Source organism: Bombus vancouverensis, chromosome 7, assembly GCF_051014615.1.
Source record: "Bombus vancouverensis nearcticus chromosome 7, iyBomVanc1_principal, whole genome shotgun sequence".
NCBI classification, from domain to species: Eukaryota; Metazoa; Arthropoda; class Insecta; order Hymenoptera; family Apidae; genus Bombus; species Bombus vancouverensis.
Genome location: NC_134917.1, coordinates 12,275,903 through 12,292,160, shown reverse-complemented (window position 1 = coordinate 12,292,160; position 16,258 = coordinate 12,275,903). Strand labels below are relative to the sequence as shown.

General features: G+C 38.1%; 1 protein-coding gene across 1 annotated transcript in view; it reads right to left on the bottom strand.

The window, feature by feature from the left end:
- The window catches only part of wb (wing blister), a 201,805-nt gene that overhangs the window by 104,039 nt on the left and 81,508 nt on the right, over positions 1–16,258 (bottom strand). The window contains exons 6-13 of the mRNA XM_033332527.2: positions 15,802–15,963; positions 15,215–15,511; positions 13,227–13,487; positions 12,324–12,571; positions 11,557–11,791; positions 10,237–10,463; positions 9,485–9,672; positions 8,702–8,983 (exon numbers count right to left, since the gene is read on the bottom strand). Coding sequence (XP_033188418.2) covers positions 8,702–8,983; positions 9,485–9,672; positions 10,237–10,463; positions 11,557–11,791; positions 12,324–12,571; positions 13,227–13,487; positions 15,215–15,511; positions 15,802–15,963 — 1,900 coding nt within the window. The remainder of the gene's footprint in view (positions 1–8,701; positions 8,984–9,484; positions 9,673–10,236; positions 10,464–11,556; positions 11,792–12,323; positions 12,572–13,226; positions 13,488–15,214; positions 15,512–15,801; positions 15,964–16,258) is intronic.

Sequence of the window (16,258 nt, the reverse complement as noted above, 5' to 3'; positions counted from 1 at the left end):
AACAATTTTGTTTGCAAAAATTTTCTAGTTGAGAAATAAGTTGCTTCCGCAAAATGAGAAATGTCTAAGCATTAAACAAGACGTAAAATAATGGGATCTTTCTAGACATTTTGCGTAAAATAGATTGTATCTGAAAGAAATGTAAATGCAAGAGGATATTTCTCCATGCGCACTGATTCTCCCTCTTGTTATAACAAAGATGGCAAAGGTGAAATAATTAGTCCGAATGAAATAATAAACAATTTTGTTTGCAAAAATTTTCTAGTTGAGAAATAAGTTGCTTCCGCAAAATGAGAAATGTCTAAGCAATAAAGAAGACGTAAAATAATGGGATCTTTCTAGACATTTTGCGTAAAATAGATTGTATCTGAAAGAAGTGTAAATGCAAAAGGATATTTCTCCATGCGCACTGATTGTCCCTCTTGTTATAACAAAGATGGTAAAGATGAAATAATTAGTCCGAATGAAATAATAAACAATTTTGTTTGCAAAAATGTTCTAGTTGAGAAATAAGTTGCTTCCACAAAATGAGAAATGTCTAAGCATTAAAGGAGACGTAAAATAATGGGATTTTTCTAGACATTTTGCGTAAAATAGATTGTATCTGAAAGAAGTGTAAATGCAAAAGGATATTTCTCGATGCGCACTGATTCTCCCTCTTGTTATAACAAAGATGGTAAAGATGAAATAATTAGTCCGAATGAAATAATAAACAATTTTGTTTGCAAAAATGTTCTAGTTGAGAAATAAGTTGCTTCCACAAAATGAGAAATGTCTAAGCATTAAACAAGACGTAAAATAATGGGATTTTTCTAGACATTTTGCGTAAAATAGATTGTATCTGAAAGAAATGTAAATGCAAAAGGATATTTCTCCATGCGCACTGATTGTCCCTCTTGCTATAACAAAGATGGTAAAGATGAAATAATTAGTCCGAATGAAATAATAAACAATTTTGTTTGTAAAAATGTTCTAGTTGAGAAATAAGTTGCTTCCGCAAAATGAAAAATGTCTAAGCAATAAAGAAGACGTAAAATAATGGGATTTTTCTAGACCTTTTGCGTAAAATAGATTGTATCTGAAAGAAATGTAAATGCAAAAGGATATTTCACTGATTCTCCCTCTTGTTATAACAAATAATTACATTTATAATTATGCGATAAATGTTATCTTGACAATTTTAACTACTTATACAATTTTAAGATAAATCTTTCGTTTGTTACTACTCTAACACAATACGATATATTGTAGCTTGCGTAATAATCATATAACGTATAATCAAATTCGCAAATCCTGCAACAAGAACACCACAGGATCTTACAATCGAAGCTCTGTAATAGCGATTCGATTTCGCAGCTAACTTTGTTTACCGTTTCCAAATCCTTTAGGCTTCGGACGATTACCTTGTTTTATTTGAAACGTCTTACAATCAGTCGATCTACGTCGTTTCTCTTCTTCGTCCAGTTCCACGCCTGGCTGTCTGTCGATAATCTCGTGTACGTTGCACTTTTTCCTGACAGTTCGATCTTTCTGCTGGCGCGAGCACGATAAGATACCCTGTGCCATGATCAGAAGTATATGACTGGGATTTCCGATGATAGCTGCCTACGCTTGCTGATGAGAACCAGATCGCGCGGGGATTAGCAGACCAATAGATAGGATAAATCACCGAGTTTTTTCAATCTCATTCGATAATGATACGAGTGCTCGGTGCTCGATAGGAGAAACAAGTCGGACAGTTTCAAATAATCTCTCGATTTCGTTTAAGTGCCGCTATTAGAATCCGAACGAAATGTAAAACTAAGTAGTAAAACGATGCGTAAACACGACATTACTGAAAAGACTTAAACCACTCGTACGTATAGCAAAAATGTATAAACGCGCACTATCGTTCTTTCTTTCGCGGATTTCTTCTTGTGGATTAAATTTTTGTAAATCCGTACTGGTAACCTTCATTTACATCTGTTTCCAATTGCGTAAACGGTAGTTTACCTACTACACGGCACAGATACTTCGTGATACTTCGCGCGGATCGAATACACAGATACATAACACATAAATACAATTTATCAATCGTTCTTTATCTCATAACGATTCTATTATCATTTCTTCCATATTTCATATTTTTCCCATAACCGTAGTATAATACACGCTCAAATAATCTGTACACTTACGTAACGTTCTCCTTTTACTTCTACTCGTAGATTCTATTGACAAATTTTATTTTATCGACAGATATAAAAATCCTGGCATCTCGTGTACGATGAAATAATAAATAAAATGTACCGATGCATATTGCCGCTGTTTTTGCGAAGCTGGCCATTCAGAAAGTTCGCCGTTGTACTGTGTAAATACTTAGATCCTCGATCAGGATCGAGCGTGGGTGGACTGCGAGTCTCGCTCCGTGAGAGATCGACTGGATCCGGATGGAAACTCGAGAACCGCGAAAACGTCAAACCAGCTATCGAGACGGTTGCCACGATAATCGTCGACCCCCTCGCGAGTAGCATTGTAGTTGCACGCCGGTTTCGAGGCTCGAGTTTCGAGTCGAGCGAGATTCGTACGTTGGGAGCGGCCCTCGAAAACTGGGTGGAGATTAAAAGCGCGATTCGATGGTATGCCGTTGCCTTTGTATTCGTGTCTCGTTGATGAGGAGAAATTTTGATTTTTCAAATGTTTAATCGAGCAACGTAGATCGTAACGACTGTGCAACATGTTGCTCGTGCATTTAACAAACGCGAGTGATTTGGTTTGATTATGAGTTACCCGAAGGAATTCGAGCGATTTAACCAGTTAGCTGTTGCGATCACTTTGCACGGTGTGTACGTAAAATGAGTCGTAAAACGTAAGCGATGACGAGTATACTCGTTAAACGCAAGGTATGTGTGGTTGCTATAATATAAAATTAATTCGTAATGAGACGACTGTTGTATTTTTTAATTTTATTACTGAAATCTACTGCAATTTAAACAGCAGATTGTAGCTACTTTCTACGCACGACGAGTATACTCGTCATAACAGGAAATATTGCCATTTCTTCATCGCGAGTGTAATACTAACTGGTTAAATCTTGCTACAAGGAAATCGAGATTCCTTCGAATTTTTTCTTCGAATCGACTCACTGTCGATTTTACGAATTTTTATTTGCTTCGATGAAATCGAGGTATTTCGTTATTTCTTCTTAGACCTGAGTCTGTGGCCACATTCGTAGCTCGTGGCTTCGAACGTATCTATGCATCTCTATTTTCTATACCTTCACCTATTCGCGTATTTCACGCTTCCTATCGATGTAATTTCCAGATGAAAGTGAGAAATCACGATATTTCGAGACAAACGACTTCCCTACAAAACATACATTCGCGAGTACTCGACAAGAAAGCGTTTCTTTATCAAACACAGCGAATTAACGAAACAAATCTCGCTGTAAGGAATCTGAATTTTCCCTCTGAATGTTGCCGGGTAACTAGAATTTCTTTAAGCACACGGATAAATGAATAATGACATTGAAACGAAGCATCGATAGCTCGTATATCATCGCTGTCCCAAACATCCGTTTCTAATAGAACTTTTTCAATGGCGATCGTTTAACTTTACGATTACATCGTACATCCACGATGAACATAATTTCTCATTTCAAAAAGGTACTCCACGTAAACGTTGCGTTCTCGCGATATCGATTCGATCCGAGAAAAATTCATTCGCGGACACGTTCCACGACTCTCGAAACGCCAATGGCGAACGATTGCGAGAACGACACGAATACTCGAAGGTTCGCCATTCCGTTATTGCCGTGTATCGCGTCGTGAAATGCGAACTCGCGTCCACTTGTAAAGTTCACCGGAGTCTCTGGATCATAGCTTGGACTTGGAACAAGCCCCGGGCCCCGGTGCTTTGTGGAAATGATCCTCTGCTATCTGCTGACCACCGCTCGCATGCACGAAACATTACGGTAGGCACGATCGAATCTACGCTTCGGGCATCGTATAAACTTCTGTGTATAGCAGAGAGCACAATGCAAGCAGCGGCAGTTTTCATCATTTCCGTGAACGTGAAACGGTGGTTCAGCTACGTTTTCGTGGCGTGTTGTCCCTGCTGTGCGCGGCTATCAGTTGTTGGCTCGCTGTTTAGCGTTTCGGCCTGCTTGTCTCTACTGGCACAGGCGTGTACAATGTGTTAAGAAATAACGATCCAGGTCTTGTTTGTTTGCTGCATTCTTCATGATGGTTAAAGTTTACAGCACGAGTAGACGCATTTGCTATTTTTCGAACGATAGTATACCGCGAACAGATACGATGTTACGAAGGTTTGACGCGGAGTTAACGACGACAGGAACTTCAATAAGCGATACACAACACGGGTGTGTTCGCGCTGATCTTTGCTTTTGTGAGATAGTGAAACGGAAATATAGAGATTTGCTTCGCCCTCCAAGTGTTGTATTGTATTTATTTATTCATTTAAATGGAAAATAATAGTAAAATCCTTGGTATATGAGGTAACAAAGTAGGGAGAGTTGCAATTAACATATACATATGTATACATATGCTAGTTAATATACAGGGTGGTTGGTAACTGGTGGTACAAGCGGAAAGGGGGTGATTCTACGCGAAAAAAGAAGTCGAAAATATAGAATAAAAATTTTTCGTTCGAGGCTTTGTTTTCGAGAAAATCGACTTTGAATTTTCGCTCGGTACGCGTGCACTTTATCACGTCTCGTTATAACGGATCTCGATGGAAAAATTAAAAAGAAAAAATTAAAAAAAAAAAAAAAAGACTTTTATTCTATATTTTTGACTTCTTTGTTCGTCTAGAATCACCCCCTTTCCGCTTGTACCACCAGTTACCAACCACCCCGTATATATATATTAACTATATATATTTTATTATTATATTCATTATATATTTATTTATTTTTATATTTTTTATTTATTATATATTATTATTATTTATTATATATATGTATATATTAATGTATATAATAACTATGTATTATATATATATATAGGTCAAAGATATAAATATAAATGAAAAATAAATTGAAGTATAAATTCCAACGAGTGTTTTAAGGAGACTTAGATTTGCCCAGAAATACCTATTGCGTAGGAAATATTTTATCGTAAACAATTTATATATTCGTCCATGTCATGTGCAATATTACGTAAATTTCTGCACCTTAAAATTCCCCATAAATACGCAGAAATCCGCAGTTTGCTAATGTGCATTAATTTAATTTCCTATATCTTAGTGGATTTCACGCATCATTGCTAATAAAGTACAAATCGATCAAAATATCTAGATGCTTATGAGCAGTGTTTACGACATTTTCGTGCTTCGATGGAAGCATGATTGACGTTTGATTTGCATACAGGACGACGTACAGAGATTATTAAGCGGCTCGGTTATCGCACCGCGACCTAAACACCTCTGCCCACGTTTAATTGCCGCGTAAGCCTGACTAAAGACGTTTTAAAGAGAGGCTACGTCCGAGATACGCGGATTGATTTACGCTGAGACCGATCTTTGCCTCTGCTAACCGTACGCGTCCGATCTATCTACTGGCGAACGGCGATTAACCTTAGCATAATTCTGCCTGATTAGCGGATCTGGGAAACGTGCAGCTGCTAACGAGTTCCGGGTGCATTTATGCAGCTCGGCGAGGATAAGAAACGTCCTCTTTTTTTCCTAGGCAAATGAGCCGCCGGTTTCATCTCGAAAATTCATTAACGATAGAGTAAGACGAACAGATGAAATTCGAGGATAAAATCAGCAGTTTTTCCGATAGCAGAATAAAATTACATATGCGAGGGGGTAATTGGTGTAGAATATACACCGAGTGAAAATCTGATGTTTCAGTTATGAACCTTTAATAAACGACTTCGCCAGGCTATAATTCCAAGTACTACGTAGTACTGTGTATACTGCCACGTAGTGTATATACGCGTTAGAGTCTTCAGTTTTACGTACATTCACGTCTATAGACCATTGGAACACCTGCTGTTTTCCTATGAAACGCGATAATTGACCCAGATTAGCGGTAAAAGGTTTGTTCGATCGGACTTTTGTATTCGTTAAGATAACGATCAAGAATAGAAGATAGAAGTTAACGAAGAATCGTTTGTTAGAGTTATGGAAAAATTAGTTACAAAAAAAAAAAAAAAAATGAGTTTACGATTATAAGTTAACCGTGCGATATTATCTTGTACGTTGAAAAATTTTGAAGCCGTAAGTCAGCCCAAAATCCGAGTTTGATTCATAGAATTATTTGCATACTTTACGGTATTCGTGCGTACGGTGGTAACGCGAGATGGGAATCGTTTGAACGCGAGAAAGAAGAAAGTTGCGTATCGTCGTAGTCGCAGAAAGCTAATTAACATCTCAGGCAAGTGGCGGCTCGAATGGAATGAGCTAAAGCGAGCCAGAGGCTCGTGTCTCGTGTATGGCGCGCCATATCTTACGATATCTGTCCCCGTATCTCGACGCGGTTGTGAGATACGGTGTCCTGGCCGCTGTTTCGACTAATCGTAAATAAGGATTCGATTTCGCACTTTCTTGCCATGGATAAGTTGCGAGAACACGAAACAATAAATTCCTTTTCTTTTGCGTGGGTTCCAGACTCTATGGTGGAAAGCCATCGGGGAGAACATTCAGGGGCTGCGAACGCTTTTATGGATCATCGAGGAATAATTCTTGAAATTATTTATCGAGGCAATTGCGAGCCTAAAATAATTTATCAAAAATACATCGTCATAAATAAATCACACATTATAGTAGATATTATCCGTTTTGAAAAACGTGTCAGCGCACTTAGGAAAATAAAAACCGATAGTATTTTGACAGTATTTTGAATCTTATACAGACGTAATTGATTGTTAAGATGTTTCGTCGTTGTTTTACACAGGACGAAGTCTGCGAACGAAAATGTGACGTGAATAGGAATTAAACTGATAGTGCAGCACCAGAACATTTGTACTGAGAAATTACAAGATTTCTTACAAAGCTGTAGTAAAATAAACGATTGCTACGAATCGGTAATTACACAAGTATTTACTCGTACGACTATCCACGCGGAGAAGCACTGGCTGCTATTAGTAAGACGTCCAATGATCTAACAACTCTATCACGCCACGTACTTTCTCAATGTATCTTCATAAATAATTTTCCGCTACGTTAAAAAAGATCCGAACAGTCGATAGATCGCTCTTATCAAAAGACCCTTATTTTTCTGATTTATCTTAAAGAAATTCTAATTATATTCTGCTAAGGAAGTTAACGACAATAGTCAACGAATAATAATTTAATAAATTTCTTAACGATATAAAATTTAATCCTTTTCCTTCGTTCTGAATTCTTCGTCTACTCCATAGAACCGATCAAAACATTTTTCCACTATTCGTAGTGATTTGTCGAAAGATCCGGACAGCGGCAAAAGTGTGGCGGAAAAAGCCACATAAATGGCACAGTGACTACATTGATCTCGTGCTTGCGATGGGTGGATCGATCGATCATTCGAGTAACGGGATCTCCGAACACGAGTGGCCGTGGATTACGCAACTATCACGATCCACGGTTAGATCGGCGATGACGAGCAAAGAGAAGCCTTAAGCGCATTTACATGAGCATTCGACCTCGCATCGCATGATTACGATTTATGGGATTTTTTAGGCTGCTTGATCTATCAAGCCGGTCTTCCATGTCTTCATCGAAGTTACTCGAAGGAATAAATATCTTGTAACTCTTGAGTATTAGGCACAGAAAGTTAGGCATAGAAACGAACACTTCTCGACTTTCGTGCAAAGTAGAAATTTTATTCCTGGAGAGAACTCGTTTCTATACGATATACGTTTTCATTGCTAATACGTTTTCGTATGTCAATCAAGTTTCGTCAATGCGATCGCGACGATCACTTGTTCCCTATAGATTGTTAATCGCTTCATTTACGGTCATTTCTCGCGCGTTATCATCACGCAAATCCTTGCATCGACCAAAACAAAAAAATGCCACGTTTATCTCGTTGGTCGAATGGAAAGGAAATTCATTGAGAACTTTGCAAACCGCGTCCCTTCACCTCTTGCCAAGAATTTCAAGCGCGAAACAGTAACTGGTGAAAAGCATGCAAGGCGAAACGGTGCTACAGACGGAAATCGCGGTCGTAAATTAAAACTAAGCTAAACAGATTATACGTCAGGAGCGCTGTACGGGCAAGGGTGGTTCGACTCTTGTAAATCTCAAGTAACATTCTCGACTCATGACCGTTGCCCGTGCTGGATAAGTGGCCCGTACTTAAGGGAGCTCCGAGATAAACATCCGCGGCTTAGTTGAAACAAGATCGGGCGTTATGCATCACTCTTGCTCGCGTTCCTCGACAGCGAAGCTACGGCGCTTCCTACCTCCAGCAACCTTTACGATGCTCTGTTCGTTGCTCTGTCGCTACCTGTTGCGCGTACTGCGTGCGTTACGCGGACGCTCCTCCTTAAGGTAATAAAAAGACGTTCCTCCGTTCGTGACTTCAACCCTTTGGCGATAGCCGCCGCGAGATCAAATAAAAAAGTTGGGTAATTTAAAACAAAAAATGCGAACAGAACGTTCGGATAAATTTTGGAATTTTTAGAAATTTAAGAAATCTTTCCGGAGTTTCAAAGATCTTACAAATTTTTATTATAGCGTTCGTGCAAAATCATTGTTGCGAAAGTAGAATAGTACGCACCGTTGCAGCCTTCCGTGGACAATCCGTAATGGTCGATGTCACAGCGGTCACACCGGAAGCCAAGGACGCCTTCCGTGCACCTGCATTCGCCGGTTACAGGATCGCAGATCTCGTCGAGGGCACCCACGTCGCAGTCACATTCTCGGCAACCTGCAGTCACGTTCCCGTAACCTTCGATGCAAGAGGAGCAGTCACGACCCTCGAACAAAGGCTTGCAGGGACACTGACCGCTCTTCTCGTCGCATTCGATGGAACTGGCGCCCAGAGGATCGCAGTTACAGGCTGCAAACGTGAGATTTTCGTGTTTAGATTGCTCGTGAAGAGCAGAGAATATTTTAATAGATATTTTAATCAACTAACAAAACACGATACCACGAGATGAGTTTTAATAAATGGACACGATCTTTTTTTTTATATTGTCGTTAATTATATGTTTTCATCGAGAGATATTGAATCGAACAATGGGAAAATAATTTTGTTAAGGTAGAGTCGACGAATTCTTATTAAATAAGTCATTGAATGTTTAACTTGAATTGGCACCAGCGACTGATTTAACAATTTCGTTTAATAACGTATCGAATTGTTAATTTCTATTAATTACAATAACGCTGATTTAAACTTTAGTGATGATTCTCCTTAGAAATATGTAGAATATACAGGTTGTGAACTTCTGTAAAACGTTAGAGAACATTTAGAGATGAAAGTAAGAACGTTCGATATTCACGAGATATCGCGTGCTAACATTGATGAAATAACGAACCAGAAGTAACAGATGATACTCACGCAAGCAGTTCTGTTCCAAAGGATTTCCGTAATGAGCTGGTTTACATTTGTCGCATTTCCAGCCTTCCGTGTTACCGCGACACTCCAAGCAGCGCCCTGTTTCCTGATCGCAGGGGCCGCCGCCGCAAAAACACGGCTCGCATGTGCCACCAGGTATCAGAGGATTTCCGAAGAATCCTATGTCACAGCTTTCGAAACAAAGTGAAATCTCAATTTAGTTATCGTTATTCTTTCACGTTGATTAATATCGACGGAATTTTGTCAAATTTTTAGAAAAAAAAAAAAAATGTCATAGATTTTTAAGGATAATGCTATTTAACGTAGTAAATAGGAAAACATTTTATTAGAAGTTTAACGTTGTTGAAATTATAACAACATATTGTAGCACATTTTATGCTTAAAAAATTAATTAAATGATAAATCGGGTAAAGTTGAGTTATTTAAATCGGTTGGGTACACATTTTGGACAAGCTAAGCAATTTGCTTGTAATTCGCCAAATTCGCTTATGAACTATATTTTTGAGTGATTTGTATTTCAAATCAGAATAAATTAGGTACATTACGGTGTATGATACAGCGTGCAGTATAATATAGAGTATAGTGTATATGGTATGATGTATAGTATAATGCGTAAGAAGTTTGATTATTCTGTGCAATATTCAAAGTTGAATTTAAAAAAATTAACCAGGCTAATTAACTTTGCTTTGCTCGATTTTATATCGCTCTCCTGTTACATAGTTATGAGCATTTACCTTTCACAGTGATCGCCAGTATAACCCTTTGGACATTGCGTGCATACATATCCACTATCGATATCAGTAGGGTCATCCAGCTGACAATTTGGACTAAAATTGTTGGTCTCGATTAAAAGTGGACAGGCACACCTTTTGCAATCATCTGATGTGCCTTTTAGAGCGATGCCGTAAAAACCAGGTGCACAACGATCGCATTTAGGACCCACTGTGTTATGTTCACAGGTCTATCGGACGAAATTAAAAAAGTTTTAATTATCTAAGTACCTAAGTGATTTCTAGAGAAAAAAGAAACATTACATTTACTTGTAAAATACAAAAAATTGTTTTTGTCTATTGTTAGTTATGTTACGATATTTTTAAGTTGTTGATTAAGTGGCATTCTCTTAAATGAAAAAGTAAAGAAAAGGAAAATTGAAATCGAATGTGACAAATTTAAATTATTTTGATAGAAAATTCGAAATATATATACAGGGTGGTTGGTAACTGGTGGTACAAGCGGAAAGGGGGCGATTCTACGCGAAAAAAGAAGTCGAAAATATAGAATAAAGATTTTTCGTTTGAGGCTTTGTTTTCGGGAAAATCGATTTTGAATTTTCGTCCGGTACGCGTGCACTCTATCACGTCTCGTTATAACGGATCTCACTGTAGATCGTTGTTCTGATGGAAAAATTAAAAAAAAAAAAATTTAAAAAAAATTGAAAAAGAATTTTTATTCCATATTTTCGATTTCCTTTTTCGCGTAGAATCATCCCCCTTCCGCTTGTACCACCAGTTACCAACCATCCTGTATATTAACCGTCGATAAAGTCGATATCTTCTCTTTTGAGATAAATCTTTCATAAATTTACCATGTACTTTCTTCATTACCATTAGGTGGTTATAGTATTAAGAAAGGTAAGGTAGGAATCTATGCAAATGAATTTTGGTTGATGTCTATGCTATGAATATCACATACATACAGATACTAGGCTAGGAATATAGTAATTTTACTTTTTTTTCGAATATTAATGAATAATTGAATATATCTACGAGTCAAAATATATCTACATACCCTTTCTAATGTTAACACATTGTTGACCGGACACGAATAAACTCCTGTATTCATACTGATTATAAAAACAAGTTATCTCTCTCATAAACGCTACATTCTATACTAACCTTTTATTACAAACATTTTAGACAAAATTTACTTTCAAGCTGTACTCTTTGCATTGGTTTTTTTCATAATTTCCGACTCGAAAATTATACATTATACATTGCGAAATATGGTTTACCAAATAGAATTAAAAATTACAAAGTAGATACGGAAATACTCACTGTGCATTCCCCAAGAACAAGGTCACAAGTGCTCGCGTGCCCATTACAGTCGCATTTCACGCATACGTGATGATTCTGATGATCGGACCCATTTTGGATCAATTTTACGTAGCCCCATGCACAATTTTCGCACGATAGACCCGTGTATCCCTCGGGGCATTCGCACTTCTCCACCAAATTATTATTCTCGCCACTGGATGAAACATCTCCGACTGACACAACCGCCGATTGTAGACTGAAACGCAAGGAAAATACTTCATTTAAACCTGTCGTAATTGTCGAATTTGAGAAATTTCTCTTCTCTCGTGATAACAATGTCCGTGTATAGCGTGAATGGCGCGAATTTTAAATTAAGTATAAGTTAAGACAACCAAAACATAAGTTTATCGTAGAAGTTTCACAACTAGTTTTTTGAATCGCTAAAATAACATGAATTGCCATATAAAGTATTTCAATAAATCAAGAATAAATAATACGTTACATCCAACAAATATTTCTAACCTCAATAATACGTTACATCCAACAAATATTTCTAACCTCAATAATACGTTACATCCAACAAATATTTCTAACCTCAAACAGTGTTTGAGCAATAAGATGCTATACTACTTTTTCCAATAAAATTAAACATGCGTACTATGTTAAAGCTCTCGCTTAATAAAACATCGTAAAAATTATAAAACTAAATAAAAAGAAAAACAAAAGAAGTAACGGGATTATGTAGATAATAAGTAATCTTATTTCCTTTGGATCATCGATTTACGCACCTTCCTTCGATCTGTTCGGAGTGATACTGCGCCCTTATCATGAGATACTTTAAATCCGCAAGGACCTTCATCATTTGTATCCTGGTAACAGCGTCTCCGCGAAATTCGGTTCTTCTCAGCCTGGTAGGAATATCTTGAATCTCACCGCGTACATGGTACCAGCCGTCTTCGCGTAGAGGCACGGTGATCTCTGCTTCCTGGCCATTATATTGTTCCTCGCCGTAAGCTATTCGCATGCCATTATTACCCTACGAGGAAACAAGACGAGGAGATTAATTCAAAAAAAGAAAAGCTAATCATCGTAATCTACCTTTTGGGGGCAAACAAACAACTTAAAACGGATGCGAGAGGAAGAGATGCACAGGGTGGTCTGTTAGGCACTCGTATCTCGAAGGGTCTGCAATATTTTCTAACCAAGGAGACGCGGTGTTCAATGTCGAATAGTAATTTAGAAATTCGAGAATACCTGGTAACAAGAAAAAAAAAAATAACAAGACAAATTCGAAACGTTGTTACGAAATATCGTGGAATATCAAAGAACGTTTCTTTTTTAATTCATTTACATATTTAGGATCGCATCCTCTTCCAAGGATCATTAGCTTATGAATATTATATTTGCATAAATAAATATTTCATCATAACAAAAATAATTCCTTATTTTACATATAAATATATCCAATTATACCGAAATAAATAATCCATTATAATAAGTAAATTTAAAATCATGTAAACCTCAAGAGTTCTCCTATTACATGATAAAAGACCGATGAAATTATTTTTACTACGCGATTTTAATTATTACTATATCCTTCTATTCGATCGTAGAACGATTTGTTCCCTCAAACAAATTTCAGTGAACACTTTCTCACGCTATTACTCATACGTGAAAGACGGTATACTTACGACTAGAACAACGTTAGGCCCTGTAGTCGGTCTTCCACTGGTGTCACCGCGCATAACGACCCAGCTGACAGAGTAAGTAAGATTGCTGCCGTAAGACGATAGTCGATTACCGCAATAAATCCGTGGAGCTAACCAGAAAGGACTATCGTATTCGACGTCGAACGCTGCGATCGTCAGCCACCCATTATCCGTGTCCAAAATAGGAACAATGGCACGAGTTGCATTTACATCGGTCACCAACCAATTCTCCAGCGAGTATATCTGAAATTAATCGACGAGAATGGACTTTCTCTTTGCTGAGAAATTTTTTCCTACATATAAATAGTCATCGGATTAATTGAAACGCGACCCGTCAAATGCTCTTCAATCTCATTCAAGCGATTAACTTTTGAGAGATTCGAGGATTTCAGGTATTTGAGAATTCGAAAAACTAGGGCTAATCGTTGAGACGTTTGAAAACTATCTAAATGAAACGTAACCTAAGGTGTGATGCGATTCGACATCTTCGATGTTAAATGAAAATTGTTACATAGAATGTAGAATTCGAAACGTAAAAATCGAATAAATAACAGGAATTTGAATAAAAGAAATGATACGCTTCAGAATATTACGATTAGAAAATAATTACGTGAAATAATTGCAAAATTAACTGATCAGTAGTTGCTCTAAGTTAAGTTAAGCAGTTAAGTGCGAAGTGTAATTCACAGCTGTTGCCTTATGAAACTGCGTTCGATTTAATTTTCCTCTTTCCCGTTAAAACGATAACAACGTACTATTAAGTTTCTGCCCGTTTCGCTGGATACACGCGACGCAGAAGAGTTGTCGCGCGACAAAGTAATTGCGGACTTGTCGTTGGCTCGTGAGTAGATAAATGCAGTTATTGTCCATTTATCCGGTTCGTCGTGAAACCGGAGCGCGTCGCATCTCTGTTAAATCTCGAGTGTTCAAACGAGGGAGTTGTCTCGAGACAATTTTAATTACTTTCGCCTTGCAGTGTAATTAAATGTATATTTCATTACTACACGTTGCACTTAATTCTTGTCTGTGTTCATACGCATATTCGTTCTTCTATCTCTTAACTCTTGGGAAATATAACTTTCTATTTCTTCGAGTATCAAGAGCGTGAATTAGTTTCGAGGGAAATTTCACTTTTCTCGCTAAACGTGCATTTGCTCCAGGAAAATCAAAGGCGTTACGTTAATCGGAATCTCTTCCTTCGTTTTCTACAACTTTTGCCCACCTTTCTGAGACAAGAGTTGCATGCCACGACGATGGAGTATTTATTTTTCGAATCGATCCACCCATCAACTATTTTTTCCACTCCTGCGACGTTTATGAAGCGCGTACCTCCCAGTGCGTGCTGTATTGACTGGAAAAGGTGGTAGTCCGATGGAGTCAGGTCTGGAGAATACACGGAGTGTGGGAAGACTCTCCATTCTAACAATATTTGTTTCACGAAACAACGTTGTTCGCTGCGGCGCGTGGTCGTGCATCGCCATGCAAGAGAATAACTAGCGTCGTTTATTTGATATTCGTGAACGTCCTTAGTCTAGAACTACGCTTTCTGAGCTTTCAATGGCTCGTAGAACAAATCTTCTTGGTCTCGCCAAATAGGGAGCATTACGTTTCGACTGTGAATTTTATAGATTTCGTTCCACGGTTTTAAAATTCAATCGTTTACTCATACGTATTTACTTGTTTACTGTCGCTTGTAATACATTAGGCATCTAACAAAAATATCAATACATTTTCACGTTATAATTGAATACAGCCGCTGGAACCTACAACTAACTCTTCCTTCAGAGTCCCTCGAAACTAATTCACACTCGTGACATTCAACTTCCTAATTACATTCGTCGAAATTCTTCAACACTGTTCTTCGTTTATTCGACTAACTTATATTCTATTACGTTTCAAATTGCATCATCCAGCATTATCTAGCTAATCAGTGTTCGAATAAAAATCAATAACATCTATGATCTACTCACTGTGGAATAAGATAATTTAGCGGTTCCACAATGGTCGCTAACACCGAAACAGTAACACGGAAGGCATCCATCGAGATTTTCCTTAGTCAGCGCAAAGTGTCCCGGTTTGCACTGGTCGCACAACTCGCCAGCGACGTTCGCCTTGCAGAGGCAGTCCCCCTCGCAGTCGTGAGACGGGAGGATCCCGCGGGAATCGCACGGACATGGCATGCAATCAGGAAACTGACGATAACCGGCTGCACACTGGTCGCACTTGTATCCCGAATAACCCGGTTTGCAATCACAAGCGCCTGCTACCTGAAACACGATCGGTGTTTAACTCGATCAAGATTGATTTGGCCAACGATAATAGCGAAATGTTTAAGGTATCGACGACGAAACGCAGAGTTTGTTTCTGCGAAAGTAGCTGACAGACGTAAAGAAGGAAGAAGTTTTCGTAATTTTGTTCTTTTTGATTTCTGTATAAATGTGAAATTTTATCGTGGACAATGTAACACCTAAAAATTCATCGAGTATTCACCAGGTTCAAATTGCGAATAAATTTCCTGTAGACAAAACGAAAGATCATCGTACGAACACGTGCCTACCTTTCCTATATGAACGTACGAGTCATCCGGGGTGCAGTAACCCGTGCTACCGTGTACGTTGCAGTCGCACGGTACGCAAGGTTCAGGATCATCAGGGGCAACCCCGTTCGGCCTGTAATAATTAACCTGACACTTCTCGCAATTGATTCCAGCCGTGTGTTCCTGAAACAAATCATTTTACAAGGGACGTTAGCACAGATGTTGGAAACTCTATACGCGTCGCAAAGTGTTCTATGTTTAGTTGCTTCGAAATTTAAATATTAGAAATAATATAAGAATAATAATAGGAAGAATATTAGGAACAATATTCATAAAGTTTGACAAGAAGCACAGTATAGATGCCGATGTTGAAACAAAGATCGAAGGTAGAAGCAGCTCTGATTAAAGCATTTACAGAGTCCCAAATTCCTTTCTCGTAACACACACATATACATATATATATATACACAACTATAAC